The sequence below is a fragment of the Chelonia mydas genome, chromosome 10 (assembly GCF_015237465.2).
Source record: "Chelonia mydas isolate rCheMyd1 chromosome 10, rCheMyd1.pri.v2, whole genome shotgun sequence".
NCBI classification, from domain to species: domain Eukaryota; kingdom Metazoa; phylum Chordata; order Testudines; family Cheloniidae; genus Chelonia; species Chelonia mydas.
This window is the reverse complement of record NC_051250.2, coordinates 43879643-43898674: the sequence shown is the minus strand read 5'-3', so window position 1 is coordinate 43898674 and position 19032 is coordinate 43879643. Positions and strand designations below refer to the sequence as shown.

Genomic DNA, 19032 nt, shown 5'->3' with positions numbered 1-19032 from the left:
TCCTGGCTCTTGGAGCCTTGCTAGGAGAATAATACAACTCACTTAACATTTAACTTAAAAAAAAAAAAAATCTGAAAATGACTAAAGCCTTCATGCATAAACTTATAGGTTACACTAAGGTCTGTACTGTTTTGTTCTTCAAAACAGTAAAGTAAGATTTAAGCAGGTGGGAAAGAAACAAATTGAAACTTGAGAAATTCATCAGTTTCTCCAGATTTTATTCAAGTGAACAATCCACTTTATGCAACTGTGTTTTTGCTTTAGGATAACTTAAAGAACACAGCATATATGCAAACTTATGCTTTCTCACAAGTGTAGCTGTGCTGTGTTATAGAAAGGCAGGCTGGTCCAGGCCTGGTGAGTCCATTCTACCATGGACGGAGAGCCAGGGTTCCTTTCTCCTACAAACAACTGTCAACACAAAAGCCAGGCTAGTATCCAGTTTTGTGGTGGTCCTCAGTGTTCAGGTATGTCAAGAAACAAGATTCTGGAAGGAATGGCACCAAAAACAGAGTTTCTAGCCCCACCAGAAGTTGTTTGGCTTGATGGAGAAATTACTGGATGAAATCCTATACCTGTTGTGATCATAATGGCCCCTGCTGGCCTTTTTTTCTGAAAAAGCCAATATTTTCTTTGTGTAACAAAGAGCAAGTGCCCAGTAGGGAACTAATATGGGGCAGGGACAGAGCCCAGGATGCAGGGTACCCTAGTGATTGCAGTGTGTTCCATGTGATCTGATGGCGTGACTCTAACAAGCTTGTTGAGGCAGAACAAGCATGCATGAAAGACATTATGGAATTCCATCCCTCTGCTTTGAAAGGATGTGACCACTTTTTCCCATTTAATCATGAAATTATTTTTAACAGGCAAGGAAGGCAGACATTGTGCAAAGTAATCTCCTCCCATTTAAGGTTTTGTACTTGAAGACAGCATTTGCTCAAAGAGGCTCTCTAATTATGGAAATTTTAACCTCAGGCTGGGTAAGAGAACTTTTTCTGAAAACACAGGAATAAAAAAAAGTCTGGTATATTCCAGTTGAGCTGATGCTCTGTAAGAGACAGGAATTATCTGTATTTTAAAACAAAGAAAAGTGTATCAAATTAAACTCCATTCTATTTTTCCAATCCCCTAAATTAGCAGGGAGCAAATGAGTATAAATGTATTAGGTTTCCAATCACTTTCCTGCATTCTTGCACATTAGCAGAGGGTGGCAATGTTTGGGAAGCAAACATGGGAGGGAAATGTTAGGTCTTTAACAATAAATTGTATCCTTTGAAAGTTTTAAGCAAAAAATCCACTAGAGTGTTTTTATTGAGGTGTGAGGCTTTGCAAAAGTTTGTTTTCACAGCAGCCACATTTGGGTCTAAATTGATCTGAAAGTTCACCTTTAATTACTGAATGGGCGAGTAACACTTCTATTATTATTATTAATTTATTTATTATGTAAGCATGAATATGTTAAAAGAAAAGGAGTACTTGTGGCACCTTAGAGCCTAACAAATTTATTTGAGCATAAGCTTTTGTGAGCTACAGCTCGCTTCATTGGATGCAGGTGGTAGAAAATACCATGGGGAGATTTTATATACACAGAGAACATGAAACAATGGGTGTTACCATATATACTGTAACACAGCTGCTACTCTGAAGTATGAATGTTATTACTACTGCCCATCTCTCTAGCTATAACCTTCCTCCCCAGGTTTCTGTGACCTCATAGACTCTCACCAAGCAGCTAATGTTCGCACAGTATTTTTAGATATTTAAGATTGTAGAAATACTGAGCATTATATTAATTACTGTCATTAGGAAAACACTATCTACTCATATGCTTCCCACTGACTAGCAGACTTCCCAATAGTTGTCCCAGGTTTAGCAGAACTGTCCTGTTTTGACACCCCCCAACCCTTTGTCCTGGTTGAAGTGGCTCCTGCCCTACAGGCCTTGGCTCCCTGCTCCAGGTATTGCACAGTGACCCTTGTCACACAGCCTCACAGTGATGGTCAGGTTTAGCCTGGCCTGCTGACTGTGTGTGTGCGTGCCCAAGCTAAATTTGAGTGAGTAGCTTTGTGACCTGGTACAGGGGGTCAGGGGTCCAGGTCAAACCTGAGCAGTGCTGTGCACTTGGGCCAGGTCATAATACCCAGGGTGAGGAGCTGAGCCCTGCCAACCCCACAGGATAGGAGCCCAGGAGTTGCTGCTGAGGGGTGAGTGGGGGGCAAGTTTTTCAGCAGAGCTGCTGACTTTTCAGACTGCCTGAGGCTTCCTCCAGCCTTTATGCCCTTCACACCCCTCCCCTTCAGCTCTGCCTGGTGCGCCACTGCGAGTGAGGTGCTATGCACACAGCCTGGCCTGGGAGAGAGCAGAGAGGAGCTGCCCTGAGTCTGCCTTCCCCTTCACTCTGGGACCACAGAGCCATGGTGCAGGCTGCCAGCAGACTCAGTGCTCTGCTCAAGGTGGCTCCGCAGCCTGGGGCTTGCAGATGGCTGGGGGTAGGCCCTGGGGAAGAAAGGATCATAGCAAAAGAGGAGCCCTCACGCTCTCTCTCCATAGTGCTGGAGGAAGAGGAAGTTCCTCCGGAGGACTGGGGTGAGAAGAAGGAGGAGATGGCTGAGGGGCTCACCCCCTGAGCCTACCCATGGCCGGGGGGAGGAGGAGCAGTGAGGGGGACGCACCCTTAAGGGGCCACGAAGCATGGAGAAGAAGTAGCCAAGGGCGATTTCTCCTTGTGAATCTTACCAGGGCCTGGGGTAGGAGCAGCGGAAGACCCAGCGCCTAGTACAGGATTCTCTCTCTATGTTGAAATTCTGCAGGGGATTTTCAGTGAGTCCTAAAGCGTTGGTACGTGTTGAAAAATCCTGAGTGGCTAATAGCAAAGTGTAACCTACTGGTTCCAGGTGTTTTTTTAGTTCTCCGTTCTGTCTGGTCCTAAGAAAGATAAAAGCCTACTAGTGCAAGCGACTAAAGGCAGTGCTTCCTTAGTTCGAATAGCTGTGACTCACATTTTGAGTACTGAAGATCCGGGATTCAGTCTCCATCGCTGACCAGTGTGGAGTGGGAGGAGTTATTACCATATTGGAGATTATTGGTTAGGACAGTTGAGCTACAAAACCAAGGGTTGCTGATTTAAGACTATAGATGGATAATTTAGATTGGCTTTGCTTTTAAAATGATTACCTCACTGTGAAGAAGCAGTGAAAAATATGTCTATGGACCTACATTTGCAAACGTGACTTTTGCATGCCTAGCTGGTATGAGATGGTGTCTGGAGTATATCTGGAAACTGGGGCTTCTCGGGTCTATGTGTGGAAGGTAGCTGTGTAGTGGTGAGTTGGGGTGTCAAGGACATACTTAGGGATAGTTGTTTCTGTTGCATATTTCTCTGGTATATGTAGGAGATATGAGGTGTGGGTGTTTGGGGCATATTTTAGGGCTGGGGAATATCTGGGGGTTCTGGAGTGTAGCTGGGACATTCATTTGTGTGCAGTAATACATCTGGTGAGCAAGGTTTTGTCGGTGCTGGGGCTAGATCTGTGAGGTCGGGGGTTGAGGAATGGTTGTGTGTATGTGGTGATATAGGGCGGGGCTATGTGTGCTTGTATAGGTTGTGTTACTTTGTATGGGTAGTTCCTCGCAGGGTGCGCATCTCTGGGTTGAGCGTTGTCTGCAACCGACCTGCAAAGTCTCGGGTGTTTAGTGGGAGACCAGGGAGTGAGCCTGAGGGCTGGCTCTCAGGTAAATTTGATTACTCCCTAAGTAGCTGCAAGGCTGGCCCAGTGTCAGGATGTACACTATGCTGATGCACCAACGTGGGCAGTTAACACTGTGTTTGTGGGTGGGTGCGGCCTTGGTCAAAGAGTCTCTCTCCAAGGCCCCTCTCAACAGGAGAGGTTTGCTGCAGATCCTCCTCATGCCTGGGTTACCCTTGCAGAGATCTGTGCCCTAGGCTAGGAGGGGGCATCTCATTCCAGTCATTTCCCTTCTGACAGGGTGGTCTTTGCTTGGTAATTGATCTAAGACATTTCCCTCCAGCACGATGTCATCTTCCTCCAGCACAAACGTCTCCTCTTCCTCATGCACTTCTGTAAGTGACAATGAAAGCAAAATAAACCTCTTACTTGGCACCAGCTCCTCCGACCTGCCCTCAGGGCCACAAGCTGAAGATTTCACCAAGGAGTTGACCTGCCCTCTGTGCTTGGAATGGTTTAAGGAGCCGGTGATTTTGCCTTGTGGCCACAACTTCTGCAGACCCTGTATTGAGGAAATCTGGGGCAGGGCGGAGGTCTGCCTGTGCCCAGAGTGCCAAGCACAGTCCCCGGACAGGCAGTACATAGGGAACATAGTGCTGGAAAAACTAGTGGAAAAGATCAAGGGCTTTCACGTAGGGAAATGCCAGCAGAAGTGCAGCAAACATGGCGAGCCTCTCAAGCTCTTCTCGAAGATGGATGGGAAACTGGCCTGCTTTCTCTGCAGAGATGCCCAGAAGCCTGAAGATCAAAGCTCCCAATTCCTACTCCTCCCAGATGCTGTGCAGCTCTATGTGGTAAGGCTCAGACAAAGGAAGGTGTGAAACATTCTCTGCTACTTTAGCACATTTTACAGAGAGACCTTTCCACTGAAGAGAATGTGGAACATTCAATACGTTACAGTGTTGCCAACTCCCACAATGTTATTGAAAATCTTGCCATATTAGATATTATTCTTAAAGTCCTGGCTCCTGGAATTCTATGATCGTGTGAGACTCTCAGCTTTCATTTCAAAGTAATAACAGGATCCTAGCCTTCATGGTTGTGAAGAAACACTTGAAAACATGACCCAAGTGAACCCCAAAGGCTCCGAAAACCAGGATGTGAATAAAAAGAACCCCACACTTATTATTTTTTTAAAAAGTAATTATTTTTAAGCCACTCTCTTGATTTTAGGGATCTGAGTCATGATTTTTGCATACTAAGCACTGTCCATGCTGCAATTAAAACATGAATATTCATGCAATATGTCACTAGCCAGAGGATTTTATCTTCATCACCAGGGCTTGAAGTGCTCACAACTCTGGAGGTGGGGTGATGGTTTAAGCCTCCTAGGTTATAGGGCAGCTAGAAATTCTGAGGGACAAAAGTGAGACCCAAGGGCTGCATTTACATTTCATAGCTGGAATTCACTGCCAGTGGTAGCAAAAGCGGAAGCTGTGGAGGATGCAGGTATTTTTACCATTATATCATCCAGCTGTACTAGGTGATAAAATTGCTTGAGCCCTGTGCATACTCTAATTTCCAGCAGTCGCACTGTCCCAGTGCTGAAGGATGACTATGAAATGTGTCAGTTATGAAGTGGAGTTAACATTCCACTGTGATGAACACTACTGCTCTTGGGGTAAATTCTGCCTCCTCTTTCCATGGCAGTGGCCCAGAACTAGCATGGTTGTCTGTGTAGGGGACAGAACAGGATTTGGAGAGCCCATGCAGGATAGGAAGATCCTTGCACACTACAAGACCTAGTTTCAAGTGGGGCTGCCACTGGACCCCACTGTAGCAAGAATTTGGGAGCAGGGTGATCTACTTATCAAAAGCTAATAACTGGGTGCTGCTCAGGCTTTTAAGTTGATTAGCTGATATCCTCAAAGGTTCTGAACCCACATTGTATACTGAAGGAAATGTGACTCAGTATCAGTTTTATTAATTGGATTCTCATGAAGTTCCTGAGAAAACATCTAAGCTACTATTGGTACTTTTTAAACTAAACTAAAAATCAAAATCAAATTCACACGTTAGTCTCAATATTGGATTGGAATTAAATAGTCAAATGAATGCTAAAAATAATCAATCCTTATCAATTCTAGAGAAGATTCTAAGAAGGTGGTTCTCTGTTTTGTTTTCAATCCCAACTAAAGAATTGCACCTAAATCAATCAAATCCAGGATTTAAAGCTCATCAAGAGCTTAATATGGAAGCCAATTACAGAGCTGCCTTCTTAGAATTCCTTTTTTATGTGATGGCTAACAAGGTCCTCTTCTTTTATAATACAGACTTTAACACAATGCTTTTGTACACATCCCAATGAGTAATTTTATGATCCAATATTTAGAGCTGTTTAAACCTGGGGAACTTTTCTTTCTGGTGCCTTCATTGTGTGAACTTTCTGAGGGTGCTCAGACACACATGCATGGTCATAACCACACTTTCCCACACCAAAATTAAAAAATATTAAGCAGCTGGGATGTCTTCCAGCTAATAAAAGTACAAAAAGGAAAAATAAGATAACAGGGTCTCATGAACTCTCAATTTTTGCAGTCTGGACTCTTGTAGAGTAAGAGCTGGACCTGCAGGCAAAGAGCCAGATGGTGATGTTTTGCTGATGCAACACTACACGTTAAAGGGCCTTATTTGGGTGTTGATCAAAGGCTGTTTGTTGATGTCATGGTTTCATGTCCCCAAGATGGCCAGTCTTGGAGATTCTGGAAGGTCAGCCTTGCCTCAAGTGGCTTGTTGACCCAAAAGGCAAAGCTTCTTGACCTTATCCTTGATCTTATAGTTTGAAAATTTTGCTTGCTCAGTCTTGCAAGGCCTCCCTCCAAGCTCTTTGGACAAATCAAGTTCTGGACCAACTTTGGAGCCATGCAACTTGCTCCAAGGAGCTTCTAATTGGGTAATTTCTTAGCAAGTGTCCACCTGGAAAAGTCCCACTTAGATTAGTCATTGAAAAAAAATGCAGTGTTTTGCATACCACAGAGATTGACATCTGTGACCCCTCAAAATTAGCAAAACTCTGTATGCGTGAGACCACTTTGGGGAAGCTGGCCTGATTGTAACCAGGTGGAAAGGCCTTGAGATGACATTGTGTCACCAGTTTACAGGAAAGTTCAAAATCAAAATCATATAAAAATAACTGATTGAAAAAAGAACCCTAGCAACAACCAATCACTCAACATTCACCCAGCAGCAAAGTTAAAGATAAGTTCTCAAACCTATGTCCAGTTTCATCACCTGCAGTTCCTTTAGAACTGATGAATGTACAGTAATTTTTTCTATTTTAGCACTGGGCTATAAGGCAAGCAGCTTATCTTTTGGCATCTTCATCTTGGTAGAGGGAAGTTACTTTAAAGCCTGTCAAGACAAAAGCCATTTAAAACATATAAACTGAATTTGTATAGGGTCTGTACTCTCAAGGTATTCCTTTCACACTTTCATGTGGTAGGAGCACAGATGCTGCTGATGCTAGTCTAGCCCTAAGGCTGGAGTATCAAACAGTGACTGGCTCCATTGAATGACCTGGGGGTTTCAGTCAGTCCCCAGCACAGAGCAGGCTGCTCAGAGTGTATACTGGTGGTAGGATTTGGGCCTTTGGCAGTTCACCGTTATCCAGTGTAACTGCAGACTCAAGAAAACAATACTGCAACTGATTACACGAGGCCCATTCAAAGGGGATCTTCCCAACCATAAGGGCTAAAACCTTCATTTAAAAACTCCTGAAAGCTAAAATTCTGCAGATCCTAATGGGTAAGATCTAGTCACGAGGGCAAGTTTTTTATTCACCATTCATCACACCCCGATTTAGCTTTCACTAATCTTTCTCACCACATGTTTTGATTTGTCCAGATGTTTGCACTGGAAGAGATATTTGCTCCTTTTCAAATTTGTCCAGCAGGGAGGTCACGAAAGCTCAGTGTGTGATGTCATGATAATTTCCATGACAACAGACTGTGACACCACAAACCCATAGTAAAAAGAAAAGGAGTACTTGTGGCACCTTAGAGACTAACCAATTTATTTGAGCATGAGCTTTCGTGAGCTACAGCTCACTTCATCGAAAGCTCATGCTCAAATAAATTGGTTAGTCTCTAAGGTGCCACAAGTACTCCTTTTCTTTTTGCGAATACAGACTAACACAGCTGTTACTCTGAAACACATAGTAATGACTGTTGCAGAATTCACTGTCAGGAGGAGATAGTGCAAGAGGGATGAAAAGCTCCTCTATAGATATATTTGCATTCAAAGCAAAGGGATCTGAGACAGATATTGGCTGAGGGACTGGATTTGTGTTTAATTATTCAAGCTTGCCCAGCCAAAAGTCTCTCTTTAAATTCTGTTTAGGACTCTAATTAACTATTGTGCAGTGATTAAGACGCTAAGGGAAGTTGCTGGTATCTCCCCAGTGTATTGAGCTCTCCTTAAAGGTGGGCTGTAGGAATCTCCTCTGCTTCCTACCTTTTGTATGGCCTCAGAAGTGGAGGGCTTGTGCTCTCTGGGATGGGGGAGAGGTGGAGCCCTAGGTGGGTCTCACTGATCTCAGAAGGCAGAATGCCTGCTGGCCTGTTCTTGGAGCAGTTCAGGGAGACATTCACAGTGGTATGGAGTAGATAGCATGCATGATGCTCTTAAAGGGGGAAGGGGAATGCTGCACTGATCCACAAGGACAGTAACCTGGGTTTGGCGGACAGTAACCTGGGTTTGGAGGGCTGAAGCAGCCATCAAAGAAACAACGTTTTAAAAGAGAAGTACCAAATATGATCAGCAATAGGCTATATATTCATGGGCTAGTGTCTGCCATTCTCTCTTCCCCCACAAGGGTTCCACTGCCCAGCAGCAGTTCTACCTGCAGAGAGGCTGTGGACTGAGGTCGCCTAACCCAGTGGCTCTCAACCTTTCCAGACTACTGCACCCCTTTCAGGAGTCTGATTTGTCTTGCATACCCCCAACTTACACCTAACTTAAAAATTACTTGCTTACAAAATCAGACATAAAAATACAAAAGTGTCACAGCACACTGCTACTGAAAAATGGCTTACTTTTTCATTTTTATCATATAATTATAAAATAAAACAATTGGAATATAAATATTGTACTTACATTTCAGTGTTCAGTACATAAAGCAGTATAAACAAAGTCATTGTCTGTATGAAATTTTAGTTTGTACTGACTTGGCTAGTGCTTTTTATTTAGCCTGTTTTAAAATTAGGCAAATATTTAGATGAGTTGATGTACCCCCTGGAAGACCTTTGCATACCCCCAGGGGTACATGTACCCCTGGTTGAGAACCACTGACCTATTTCCTGCAGTCTTTCCATAGATTACAGAGAATAATCTAAGTGCCTCTGGTACCCCTAATCTCAACTGATCTCCAACATAACAAGTGGAAAACTGCAAGAGAAAAATTAGGTCTCATTAGGTCCATCTCCCAGACATCCATTTAGCTTCAGCTAGTATAAATAACTACATACGTTACAGCATAATGCCTGTGTTTGTCATACCAACAGGAAAAGCTGATCTCCACCAGAACTCAGCTGGAGGCCACTGTGCAGGAATTAAAGACTCTGAAGAATGCCCAGCAAGAGAAGATCTCTTGTCACAAAGTGAGTAGCATTCATTCAAAAAGACCTGATTTTAATGCACTTCAGGTGGCATTCTTGATGAGAACAGCACTTAGGGGTTTCTTATTAGAATAAAGAGTCTAGCGTGAGTAGTCCGTTTACTACTAAGAACAAAATGATGTGCGGTAAATATGCAGATGTATATATTAAGCATCTTAATGCACATTGAAATGTGCCTGCATTAAAAAAATCCTTTGCTGCATGAGCATTCAAAAAAGCACTTGGAGAGAACTTCATTGGCTTTGCCCACTAAGTCCCTCAACAGCCCATCTTCCAGAATCCAATATGCATGTTCAGCTGTTTTGGGCATCACAGAAATGTAAGGCTGGAAGGGACCTCAAGAGGTCATTTCATCCATCCATTGCACAGAAATCCCAAAGGTCTGAATAAGTCTGATTAACATCTGAATGTTGGGGCCTTACTTGAACCAAACCTCTGCGTGTTTGAGGTTTCCCCATCACTGCTGAAGGCTCACACCTGACAATGCACCCAAGACATCTTCTATTACCTACAAAAACTGCATACTGTCTTAATTTCTTAGCAATGGAGCTAAATGGGAGTAGAGTTTGGATCATTAGCTTCCTGAATGTGTGGAGTAAAGAAACTGCTCCATCAGGTGTAACCAGGAGACAGTTATAAATATCTACCATTCTTCCCAGATCTGCTTATTTCTAGAGCTCTGCAAAGTGTACGCTATCAGTTCTAGAGCTGGGTGGGAAATGTTTTTCCTGTCCCACAAATATTTTCAAGACTTCAGAAATTGTTCCCATTCCAGAGCAGGATGAAACCAAGACTTCCCAAAGTGTAATATTGAGGGTCAGGGCATTGCCTAAGATGTGGGAGACCTAGCTTCTTGTCCCTGCTGTAAATCAGGCAGAGCAGGGGATTGAACCCAGGTCTTTCATATCCTAGCAAGTGTCCTAATCACCAGGCTGTTGGCTAGCCTGGGGTACAGATTCTCTATCTCTCTCGCTTTGCTCAGAAATTCCCTCCTGGGCCTCAGAAACCTTCCCAACAAAATTTTCACCAAAACTGACCCTTTTCCATGGATAGTTTCAGTTTTGATGAACATGCATTTTCTGGCAAAAAAACATTTCATCAAAAAATTCCTGACCAGCTCTAATGGGTTCAAAAAGGTTTGTGGAATATTTCTTTGGTTATTATTCGCAGTTCAAACTAACTCAAAGTGAACTCAGTCAGATTCACTGAGTTTCACCAGGTCTCACTGGAAAAACAAAGGTTTCAGAGTAACAGCCGTGTTAGTCTGTATTCGCAAACAGAAAAGGAGTACTTGTGGCACCTTAGAGACTAACCAATTTATTTGAGCATAAGCTTTCGTGAGCTACAGCTCACTTCATCGGATGCATACTGTGGAAACTGCAGAAGACATTATATACACTGAGACCATGAAACAATACCTCCTCCCACCCCACTCTCCTGCTGGTAATAGCTTATCTAAAGTGCAGGAGAGTGGGGCGGGAGGAGGTATTGTTTCATGGTCTCTGTGTATATAATGTCTTCTGCAGTTTCCACAGTATGCATCCAATGAGTGAGCTGTAGCTCACCAAAGCTTATGCTCAAATAAATTGGTTAGTCTCTAAGGTGCCACAAGTACTCCTTTTCTTTTTGGAAAAACACAGTTGCTCCTGAAACAACCTTACATTTATTGCAATATTAATGAGTTTCAAGACAGCAGCACAATCAGGAAGCACCTGTTGAAGATGGGCCAGACTTTCATAACATAAGGTTTGCTCAGTGCTGCCTGTTTTGCATCCTCTTTTGCTTCTTGAGGATAATGCTTTGACCACTAGTAACATTTGTGTTTTGCATTAACAGGGTAAATAATGTATGCGCTGTCCCAACGGGGTACCTCTAGGGGAAAAATCTTTGACAATAGTGCACTGGGCTTGCATACACTTAAAGTGGAAAGGACATGTGCAACACATCTCGAAGAACAAAAGTTATAGAACATGTTAGTAACTGTTTTGTATTTGTCCTGGCAGGAGTTCCATAGCAGACTTGACAGACCAAGGGTCTGTCTTTGTAAAGCAGATTCTACAATCCTCTAAGAAGCTATAAATGGTTCACAGGATACACTGGCAATTATAAAATATGAAACAAGTGATTTGTCACTTGTGCTTTATGAGCTGGTAGCAATTAGTTATCTGAGTAAATGTTTTTATCTGAAGCTGCTGAGTACAAGATATTTCCCATTAACAAACTGTGTGTGTTTTCCAGGAGAACAAATTTCATCTTCAGCACCACATCTCCTTAGAGTTTCTGAAGCTCCACCAGTTCCTGCATGGAAGGGAGAAAAGATTAATGAATGAGCTGCAAGAGGAGGGGAAAATCTTCCTCCAAGAAATGGAGGCGAATCTAAACAAGCTCCAGGAAAAGTGGCAGCGAGCCAAGGAGACAGTGTTACGCATTCAGTCCCTGCTCTACCAGCACAGTTCTATCGACTTCCTTACAGTGAGAAATCTGGTCTTAAACACTAACACAGAGTGAAGTGTAGACTGACAGAGTAATAATTTGGGGACCATGAAGTTCCTTCTGCAGAGCACATGGGAGGGAGAACTGGAGAAGGGTGATCCAAGTCACCATCATTGGTTTTTACCTCTTGATATTTCTAACCCCAGCTGATTCCTAATGAGACGCTTTAAAATATTTATTTAGAAACATTTGTCAGCTAATGCCTGGATTTTATTATGAAGGGAATGTGCATGAAAATAGGCTAATTGTTTTTGTTAAGAGTTCTGCTCTCCTGCTTACTCCTCACCTGAAAGCCTGATCCTCTGTGATAATCCTGATACCAAGACCTGCACTGGGACAGCCAATGGATTGTGATTTTGGTTGGGGAATAAGTAATAGGAGCAGATGAAACCTCAGGAAGAAAGGATTCTGATTGACTTGTCCTGTGTAATAAAAGCTGAGAAATTCAAAGGAGCTAAAGTGTGCCCAACTCCTATGGACTTTCCTTGGGATTTGGGTGCCAAACTCCCTTTAGCCCCTTTGACAATCCCAGCCAAAGAGCACAGGAAAGGAAATAGAAAAAGTAGAATATATTCATGGAACTGTTTCTAAGCAGGACATTTCCCATAATTCCCTCTAAGGGATTGGTTGCATCTCCAATATCAAAACCAGAACAAGCTGCGAAATACCAAATATCCTGAGAAGCATGTTTGCTGAAATCACCCCTCAGACCCTGGCCAGGAGGGAGAAATGGAACATGCTCTGGAGGAAGGATAGAAACAGTTTCAGAGGAAGAGGCTGTGGCAGGTCAGGGTCATCTTCTCCTTTGAGAGTTCAAAAAAAACTGTCAATTTCCTTTCCACCACAACATATAGCTGGCTGCTGGGGTTCTAAATACTATTAACATGTGCCATACAGAATGACACAGTTAATAAATAGCTCTTCTTACCTTTCTCTTTTTTTCCTTTGACAGGGCATAAAAACCTTCATGGAACAGTAAGTACATGTTTATAGGATTCTTCAGTCTCTGTTAGAGCTGGGCAAATAGTTCATAACAAATCATTTAGTTGACAAATTTTGCTTCTTTCTGTTTGCAAAACCATTTATGAACAAATTGTGAAATTCTCAAATTTAGCTGTTCATAATTATTCACAAATTTCTTCAGCAAATGATTGCTGGTCTGCAGATTGTTTGCAAACAGCACCATGTGAATAGTCAGAACATGGAATTTGTGTGGGGTTGGTGCCATACATAAATCACGTGGTATTATTCTCATTCCCAGATTGGATGATTTATGCTATTGATCAACAAAAGAGTGTAAACTCTGAATTGCATGATTGGGTGTGAAATTCCACTTTCTATTGCTGTTGATTAGTTTCACCACCTGAAATTCAGTTTTGGTGAATATTCAGGTTTCAGATTTGCTTATCCTGAGTATTTGTGCCTGTCACGATGTCTGATATGGGTCACAGCTGAGAGAGTCAGTCTCAGGTTAGACTGTCAAAGAACGGGGTAGACACTCCCTCACTGGCAGTATAACCTATAATTAGATTTAACTAAATCAGCAACAAATGTGTGTTTCTGGATCTATACTGGATCTATACTAGCTGGATCTACTGGGTCTATACTGGATCTATACTAGCTTACTATGGAGCCACAGACAGTCCCCTTAGACACTCCAACCTATACCACCACCCAGATGAACTGGATGTCTGTGATGAAAGGTTATTAAAACCCAAAATCACCATCTTTAGGTTCTTACAGCCACCTTAAAGAGACTGTCACTTACCCCCAGGTCAGTGGATGCTCAAGAGCTCACTGCAAAGACAATGCTGTGGGTCAATTTCTTGGTAAACTAACTAAAGTTTTATTAGCTAAGAAAAAGAAATGAGTTATTTAGAAGCTAAAGCAGGTAAAATGTGTTACCTGTGTGAATGTGTGAATTAGAGTTTGTAAGTCCAAAATGATAACAGGGATGTTCAATCTGCTAGTTTTCTATACGTCTCTCTGGGTGCCCAAATAGTTTTTGGGGATCTCCACCCTTTTGTTCAAAATTTCCTCTGTTAGAATTCACCAGTCCAGAGATAGGACCCTGGCCACCTCTTTCCTACCCTTTCTTCTCCCTTTTTATATCTTGACCCTTTTTGCTGGAAAAATCTTTGCTGTGTCATGGGGTCAGGCAGTTCAATTGTGTCTGTGCTTTGCCATCAGTCCTTCATACGAATTGCAAATTTTTGCTTGCACCTTCTGTGCAGGTGCCCATTTGAGGTGTCTTCAGGAATGACATGCAGAGGCTTTTGTTTACAGTTGCTGAAGAGCTAACGTGTGGGCATTTCTCAGACTCACAATATGTTTGAGTTGCAAACATACAGCAAAATTTCATAACTCCACACACAATGTCGATACACAGAGTACAACAAGATAATAATACTCAGCAGATTATAACTTTTTCCAATGATACCTCACAAGGCATACTTTGTACAAGATTTATCACAATTTTGTAATCATATGATCATATTAGATTAGACACAGTGGTTTAATTAATCACAGTGCCAGTACAGCTTGTTTGCTAGAATGTTCACAGAAAGGGGAATCAAAAGGACTTGAATCCAGTCAAAGAAACTTTCTTTAACATTTTACCAAAGATGCTGCAATGTTTTTTGCAGCATTAGTGCATCTGTAGCATCTGTATTTACCAGACACTGTAAACACAATCTAACAGGCAGTGTGCTTTGTGTCCTACACAGCTTGGAGCAAAAAGCAAGCACCTTATCTCTGGGTGCACTTGTCTGTCGTGAACTAAGCCTGGGACAGTTCAAGGGTCCGATTCAGTACACTGCATGGAAGGAAATGAAATCCATCCTCAGACCAGGTAATGAGATATTGCTTCATTATTCGCTACAGCCCATTTGACCCATTCCTGCTTTTTTTCAGTCCGGCTTTTATTTTTCCTTTTGTGTTGCTGTTCCATCCTGATTTTCAAAATGATAAATGAGCTATTACATGCAGTTTCCCCCTTAGTTTCTAGTCTGTTTCAATCTGTAGTTCACATGCAATAACAACATGCTGATATGCCTGGAGTCCCAGCACTAGAGGGAAAGGTTTACATCTAAACAAAAAAAATCATTTAAATTTAATTTTTGAAAATTATTAAAATATTTCTAGTACTGTTAGATTTTGTAAAACTCAGAGGCATGCTGGGAAGATAAATTCATTCACGTATGTGATCAAATACTATGATGAGAGCACCACAGAAATGCCCAGGAGAGAATTAATAGTTTTGGGATTTGGATGGTGTGCAATAAATAAGGCTTGGGGCCACACCCTGAATGAGGAGAATGAAAAACAAAAATGAAATAACTGTTCATTCACTCTGAAGTCCTGTGGAAGAAATAGCACATGATCATGTAATTAAAGACAGTATCATGATGCATACACACAAGGGAGCCAATTAAGGTTGAACAGAAACCTTAATTCTGATATTTCCTAACATTTGAGTGGTTGGTTTTACAACCTTAACATTTTTTTAACATTTTTTGAAGGGCGGAGGGATATGTAATATCTTCTGTACAAAAAAAGCACCATGAAGCAACGTTAAGGTTGCAAAGTCATAGTAAATTCAGGAAATTGCAAAACTTAACTCCACCCTCCTTTGTCTATGCTTTATGATTTTATTACAAGGCTGTATCCTGTGTCTCAAGTAATGCAATATAATATCATGCAAGTTTGTTATGAAATTATAATTGTACATTTCTGACATCCTGTTGTCAGCACATGCAAGACACAATCACACTACTTCTCAGATGATACAATATACCCACACACACTTTTCTACACTTTAGTTACATATGTGTAGCATATTGTAATATTTGTTAATGTATCTATGCTACTAGAAGTAACTCTATTTTACAGCTTTAACAGATGATCTGGCATATGTTTTCTGAGAGGCTCTGTAGATGGGACATGGCTCTTCCTGGATTCTAGTCCCAGCTGTGCTATAAATTTCTTTTATAACCTTGGGCCACCTCCCAGGTACTCACTTAACCCATTTGTAAAATAGGAGAGGTGGAGGAATGTGGTGATGGATGTTTGGGAACCCTTGTTATAGATGGCTTGAGAAATGGAGTGCCAATCAGTGGAAGATGTAGGATTAAAATGGCTGGCTTCCTTTCTCTCTAGGCTAAGAGGTATTTTGTGGGAGAGCAACGTTGTGATCTGATTAAAGAGTGAAAGCACTTAAAAGGACTATCTGATGTGTTTCAGAGTAGCAGCCGTGTTAGTCTGTATCCGCAAAAAGAAAAGGAGTACTTGTGGCACCTTAGAGACTAACCAATTTATTTGAGCATAAGCTTTCATGAGCTACAGCTCACTTCATCGGATGCATCCAAAGCTCACGAAAGCTTATGCTCAAATAAATTTGTTAGTCTCTAAGGTGCCACAAGTACTCCTTTTCTTTTTGTGAATACAGACTAACACGGCTGCTACTCTGAAATCTCCACCAAATAGATTTTCCCCGTAGTTTTTCCTTTGGTTTGGTTGCACCTACCTTGCTGGGTCGTTTTGGAATGATTTGGTGACGAACCGAGCTATGTGTAGAGCTCTTCTTCCTCTGTCTGCTCTGATTCTCCAGCTTGCTGATGAGAGGCCCCCAGGAAAGAGGAGAATTTCTAAGTTCTGGGACAGTTTTGGCAGCATTCCCAGAGCCCTGGTTACTCTGTAGAAAGTACCATGTTAAAATGCTTTCTCTGATAACCATGTTTTCTTTTTCTACCAAGGTCTTTCCTTGGTGATTCTGGACCCGAAGACAGCGCATCCAAACCTCATTCTCTCTGAAGATCTGCGCTGCGTGAGACATGATGACACAAAGCAGATGCTCCCAGATACCCCAGAGAGGTTTGATTCCAGTGTTGCTGTCCTGGGGTCTGAAGGATTCACTTCAGGAAAACATTATTGGGAAGTGGAGGTGGAGAACAAGACCAAGTGGACTTTGGGGGTGGTCAAAGAGTCCATCAACCGGAAAGGGAACAACACATTATCACCCAGGGATGGATACTGGCTTATAAGGCTCAGGAACAGGAATAAGTTTAAAGCTTTGGATATACCTGCGAGGGGTCTGACCCTGAGCACTAGCCTGTCTAGGATTGGGGTGTATCTGGACTATGAGGGGGGACAGGTGTCCTTTTATGATGCTAATAAGATGTCCCATATCTACACTTTCATGGACACTTTCACAGAAAAGCTTTACCCATACTTCTGTCCCTGCTTGAATGACTCCAGTGAGAACAGTGAACCCCTGAAAATCTTCTTCAACATGTAGGAGCAGATTTGCTGATGCCTCCCCCTGTGAATCAGGTTTCCCTAGACACCAGTAGATCTGAAACAAGGCTCATAGATTTAGTAACCTATGTTACTAAAAATGTGTTGAATATAGCAGGGTGTGTCCCTTCCAACACACCCAGTATCACAAATGCTGTTTGTAGCACTTGCCTCTGATGGTTTCTTAGGGTTTTCCAGGTTTAGGGGCAGGAGGCTGGGGAGTGGGGAGTGTTTCTGGTAGTGGCTTGGTGGGCGGTTGGGACTTCTGCCATGAGTGAGTCCTGATTCAGTCTCACTATATTTTGTTGATGGAAAACGTTCCTGAGGCCTGGCAAATACTCCCCACTTGACCAGTTTCACTGGCTGGGACAGGATCCATTGGGCTGGGATCCTGAAAGTGTGGAAGGTGAGTTGATCTAGTCCAGGCAGGACTGGGTAGGAAACCAGAAGGGAGCCAGATCCAAGAGTGCAATAGAGCCAGCTGCAGGGAAGGGTGGTATTTGGGCTGGGCTGTCTCCAGGGGGTTGCCTGAGGGCAATGGAGTTGGGGTATTGGGGGGAAGGAGCTGAGGATGAGTATACCTTTCTTCACTTGTTCTAAGGGTTAAGGAGATCCTCTTAGGCAAGGAAAGGGTCAACATTTCCCCTCTAAATAAAACAAGCTGAAATGGCCAAGGCTGGGAGAGAATGTGCATTGGGACTCCTTGAGTGTAAAAGTTGCTCTTTTAAACCAAATTTTATTCCATTCAGTCTCCTCTTGTCCACTACAAACCAGTATAGAACTCTGCATAGCAACCTATACAGATAGATTTGTTTTAAAATAATACAATTAGAAGGCGGCAGGAGCAGAACCTAATGCAAAGACCAGCAGTGAATTTCTGACAGCTGCACAGGCTATTGCTAAACACAAAAAGTAGCAAATGGAGACCAAGAACCGTACTGAAGTTTGAACAGCTAAGAGGTCACCGAAGTCCACTGGCATGAGCCAGTTTTTTAAAGGAATTTAAAAGGACATCTTTTTTCCCATGGAAACAATCTTAAGGGACAAGTGAGGAGCACAGAGGAAGTCAAACCATGGCATGACTAAAATACAGGGCAATGAGAAGTGGTTTGAGCATTGGCCTGCTAAACCCAGGGTTGTGAGTTCAATCCTTGAGGGAGCCATTTAGGGATCTGGGGTAAAAATTGGGGATTGGTCCTGCTTTGAGCAGGGGGTTGGACTAGATGACCTCCTGAGGTCCCTTCCAACCCTGATATTCTATGATTCTATGGTATAGAAAAAAAACAAGTTCACTTGAGGCCTGACCCTGTTCTCATTAAAGTCCATATCAAAACTCCCATAGAGCTCAGAGGGTGCAGATCATGGCCTAGGCAACTCAGAATTTTAGAGCCCTCTAAAGAAGTGTGGAAATATTGGAGAATATGTGAAAAGTGAAAATGTCCAGATTCCGGAGATCTATGAAGGAGCAGAAGTCCTTGATCTAACTAGAGCCACCTGTCAACACATTACAATCTTGTAGTCATTAACATTCAAGAAGCCCCTACATATAGAGCATTGCTTTAGGGTAGCAGTTTTATTAAATCTTAAGGACAAAGAAATAATCCTCACCCCTAAAATTGCAAGAGGAAGTTAAAGTGGACCCCTAAATTTCTGCCATGAATACTTGGTTTGATACAAGGACACATCTTGTAACAACAACAAAACAGGGCAACAAAAATGATTAGGGGTCTAGAGCACAGGACTTATGAGGAGAGGCTGAGGGAGCTGGGATTGTTTAGTCTGCAGAAGAGAAGAATGAGGGGGGATTTGATAGCTGCTTTCAACTACCTGAAAGGGGGTTCCAAAGAGGATGGCTCTAGACTGTTCTCAATGGTAGCAGATGA

General features: G+C 42.5%; 1 protein-coding gene and 1 long non-coding RNA gene across 2 annotated transcripts in view; one reads left to right on the top strand and one right to left on the bottom strand.

The window, feature by feature from the left end:
- Window positions 1-3796: 3796 nt before the first annotated feature.
- On the top strand, window positions 3797-18959 carry TRIM69 (tripartite motif containing 69). Its single transcript, XM_037911371.2, has 6 exons — window positions 3797-4540; window positions 9248-9343; window positions 11600-11833; window positions 12807-12829; window positions 14581-14705; window positions 16609-18959. Exons 1-6 carry the CDS (start codon window positions 4034-4036, stop codon window positions 17148-17150), a joined length of 1527 nt encoding a protein of 508 aa, XP_037767299.1. The 5' UTR covers window positions 3797-4033; the 3' UTR covers window positions 17151-18959.
- LOC122462198 overlaps window positions 11012-19032 on the bottom strand; it is an 8852-nt gene continuing 831 nt past the window's right edge. The window contains exons 2-4 of the long non-coding RNA XR_006284613.1: window positions 16380-16545; window positions 12783-12869; window positions 11012-11659 (exon numbers count right to left, since the gene is read on the bottom strand). This is a non-coding gene — a long non-coding RNA (uncharacterized LOC122462198). The remainder of the gene's footprint in view (window positions 11660-12782; window positions 12870-16379; window positions 16546-19032) is intronic.

Bases quoted from the DNA above. Each gene is read 5' to 3' on its own strand.
- TRIM69 (XM_037911371.2), top strand. From the start codon at position 4,034: ATGTCATCTTCCTCCAGCACAAACGTCTCCTCTTCCTCATGCACTTCT. The intron at 9,344-11,599 runs GTGAGTAGCATT...TGTGTTTTCCAG, and splicing joins AGAAGATCTCTTGTCACAAA to GAGAACAAATTTCATCTTCA. The intron at 11,834-12,806 runs GTGAGAAATCTG...TTCCTTTGACAG, and splicing joins GTTCTATCGACTTCCTTACA to GGCATAAAAACCTTCATGGA.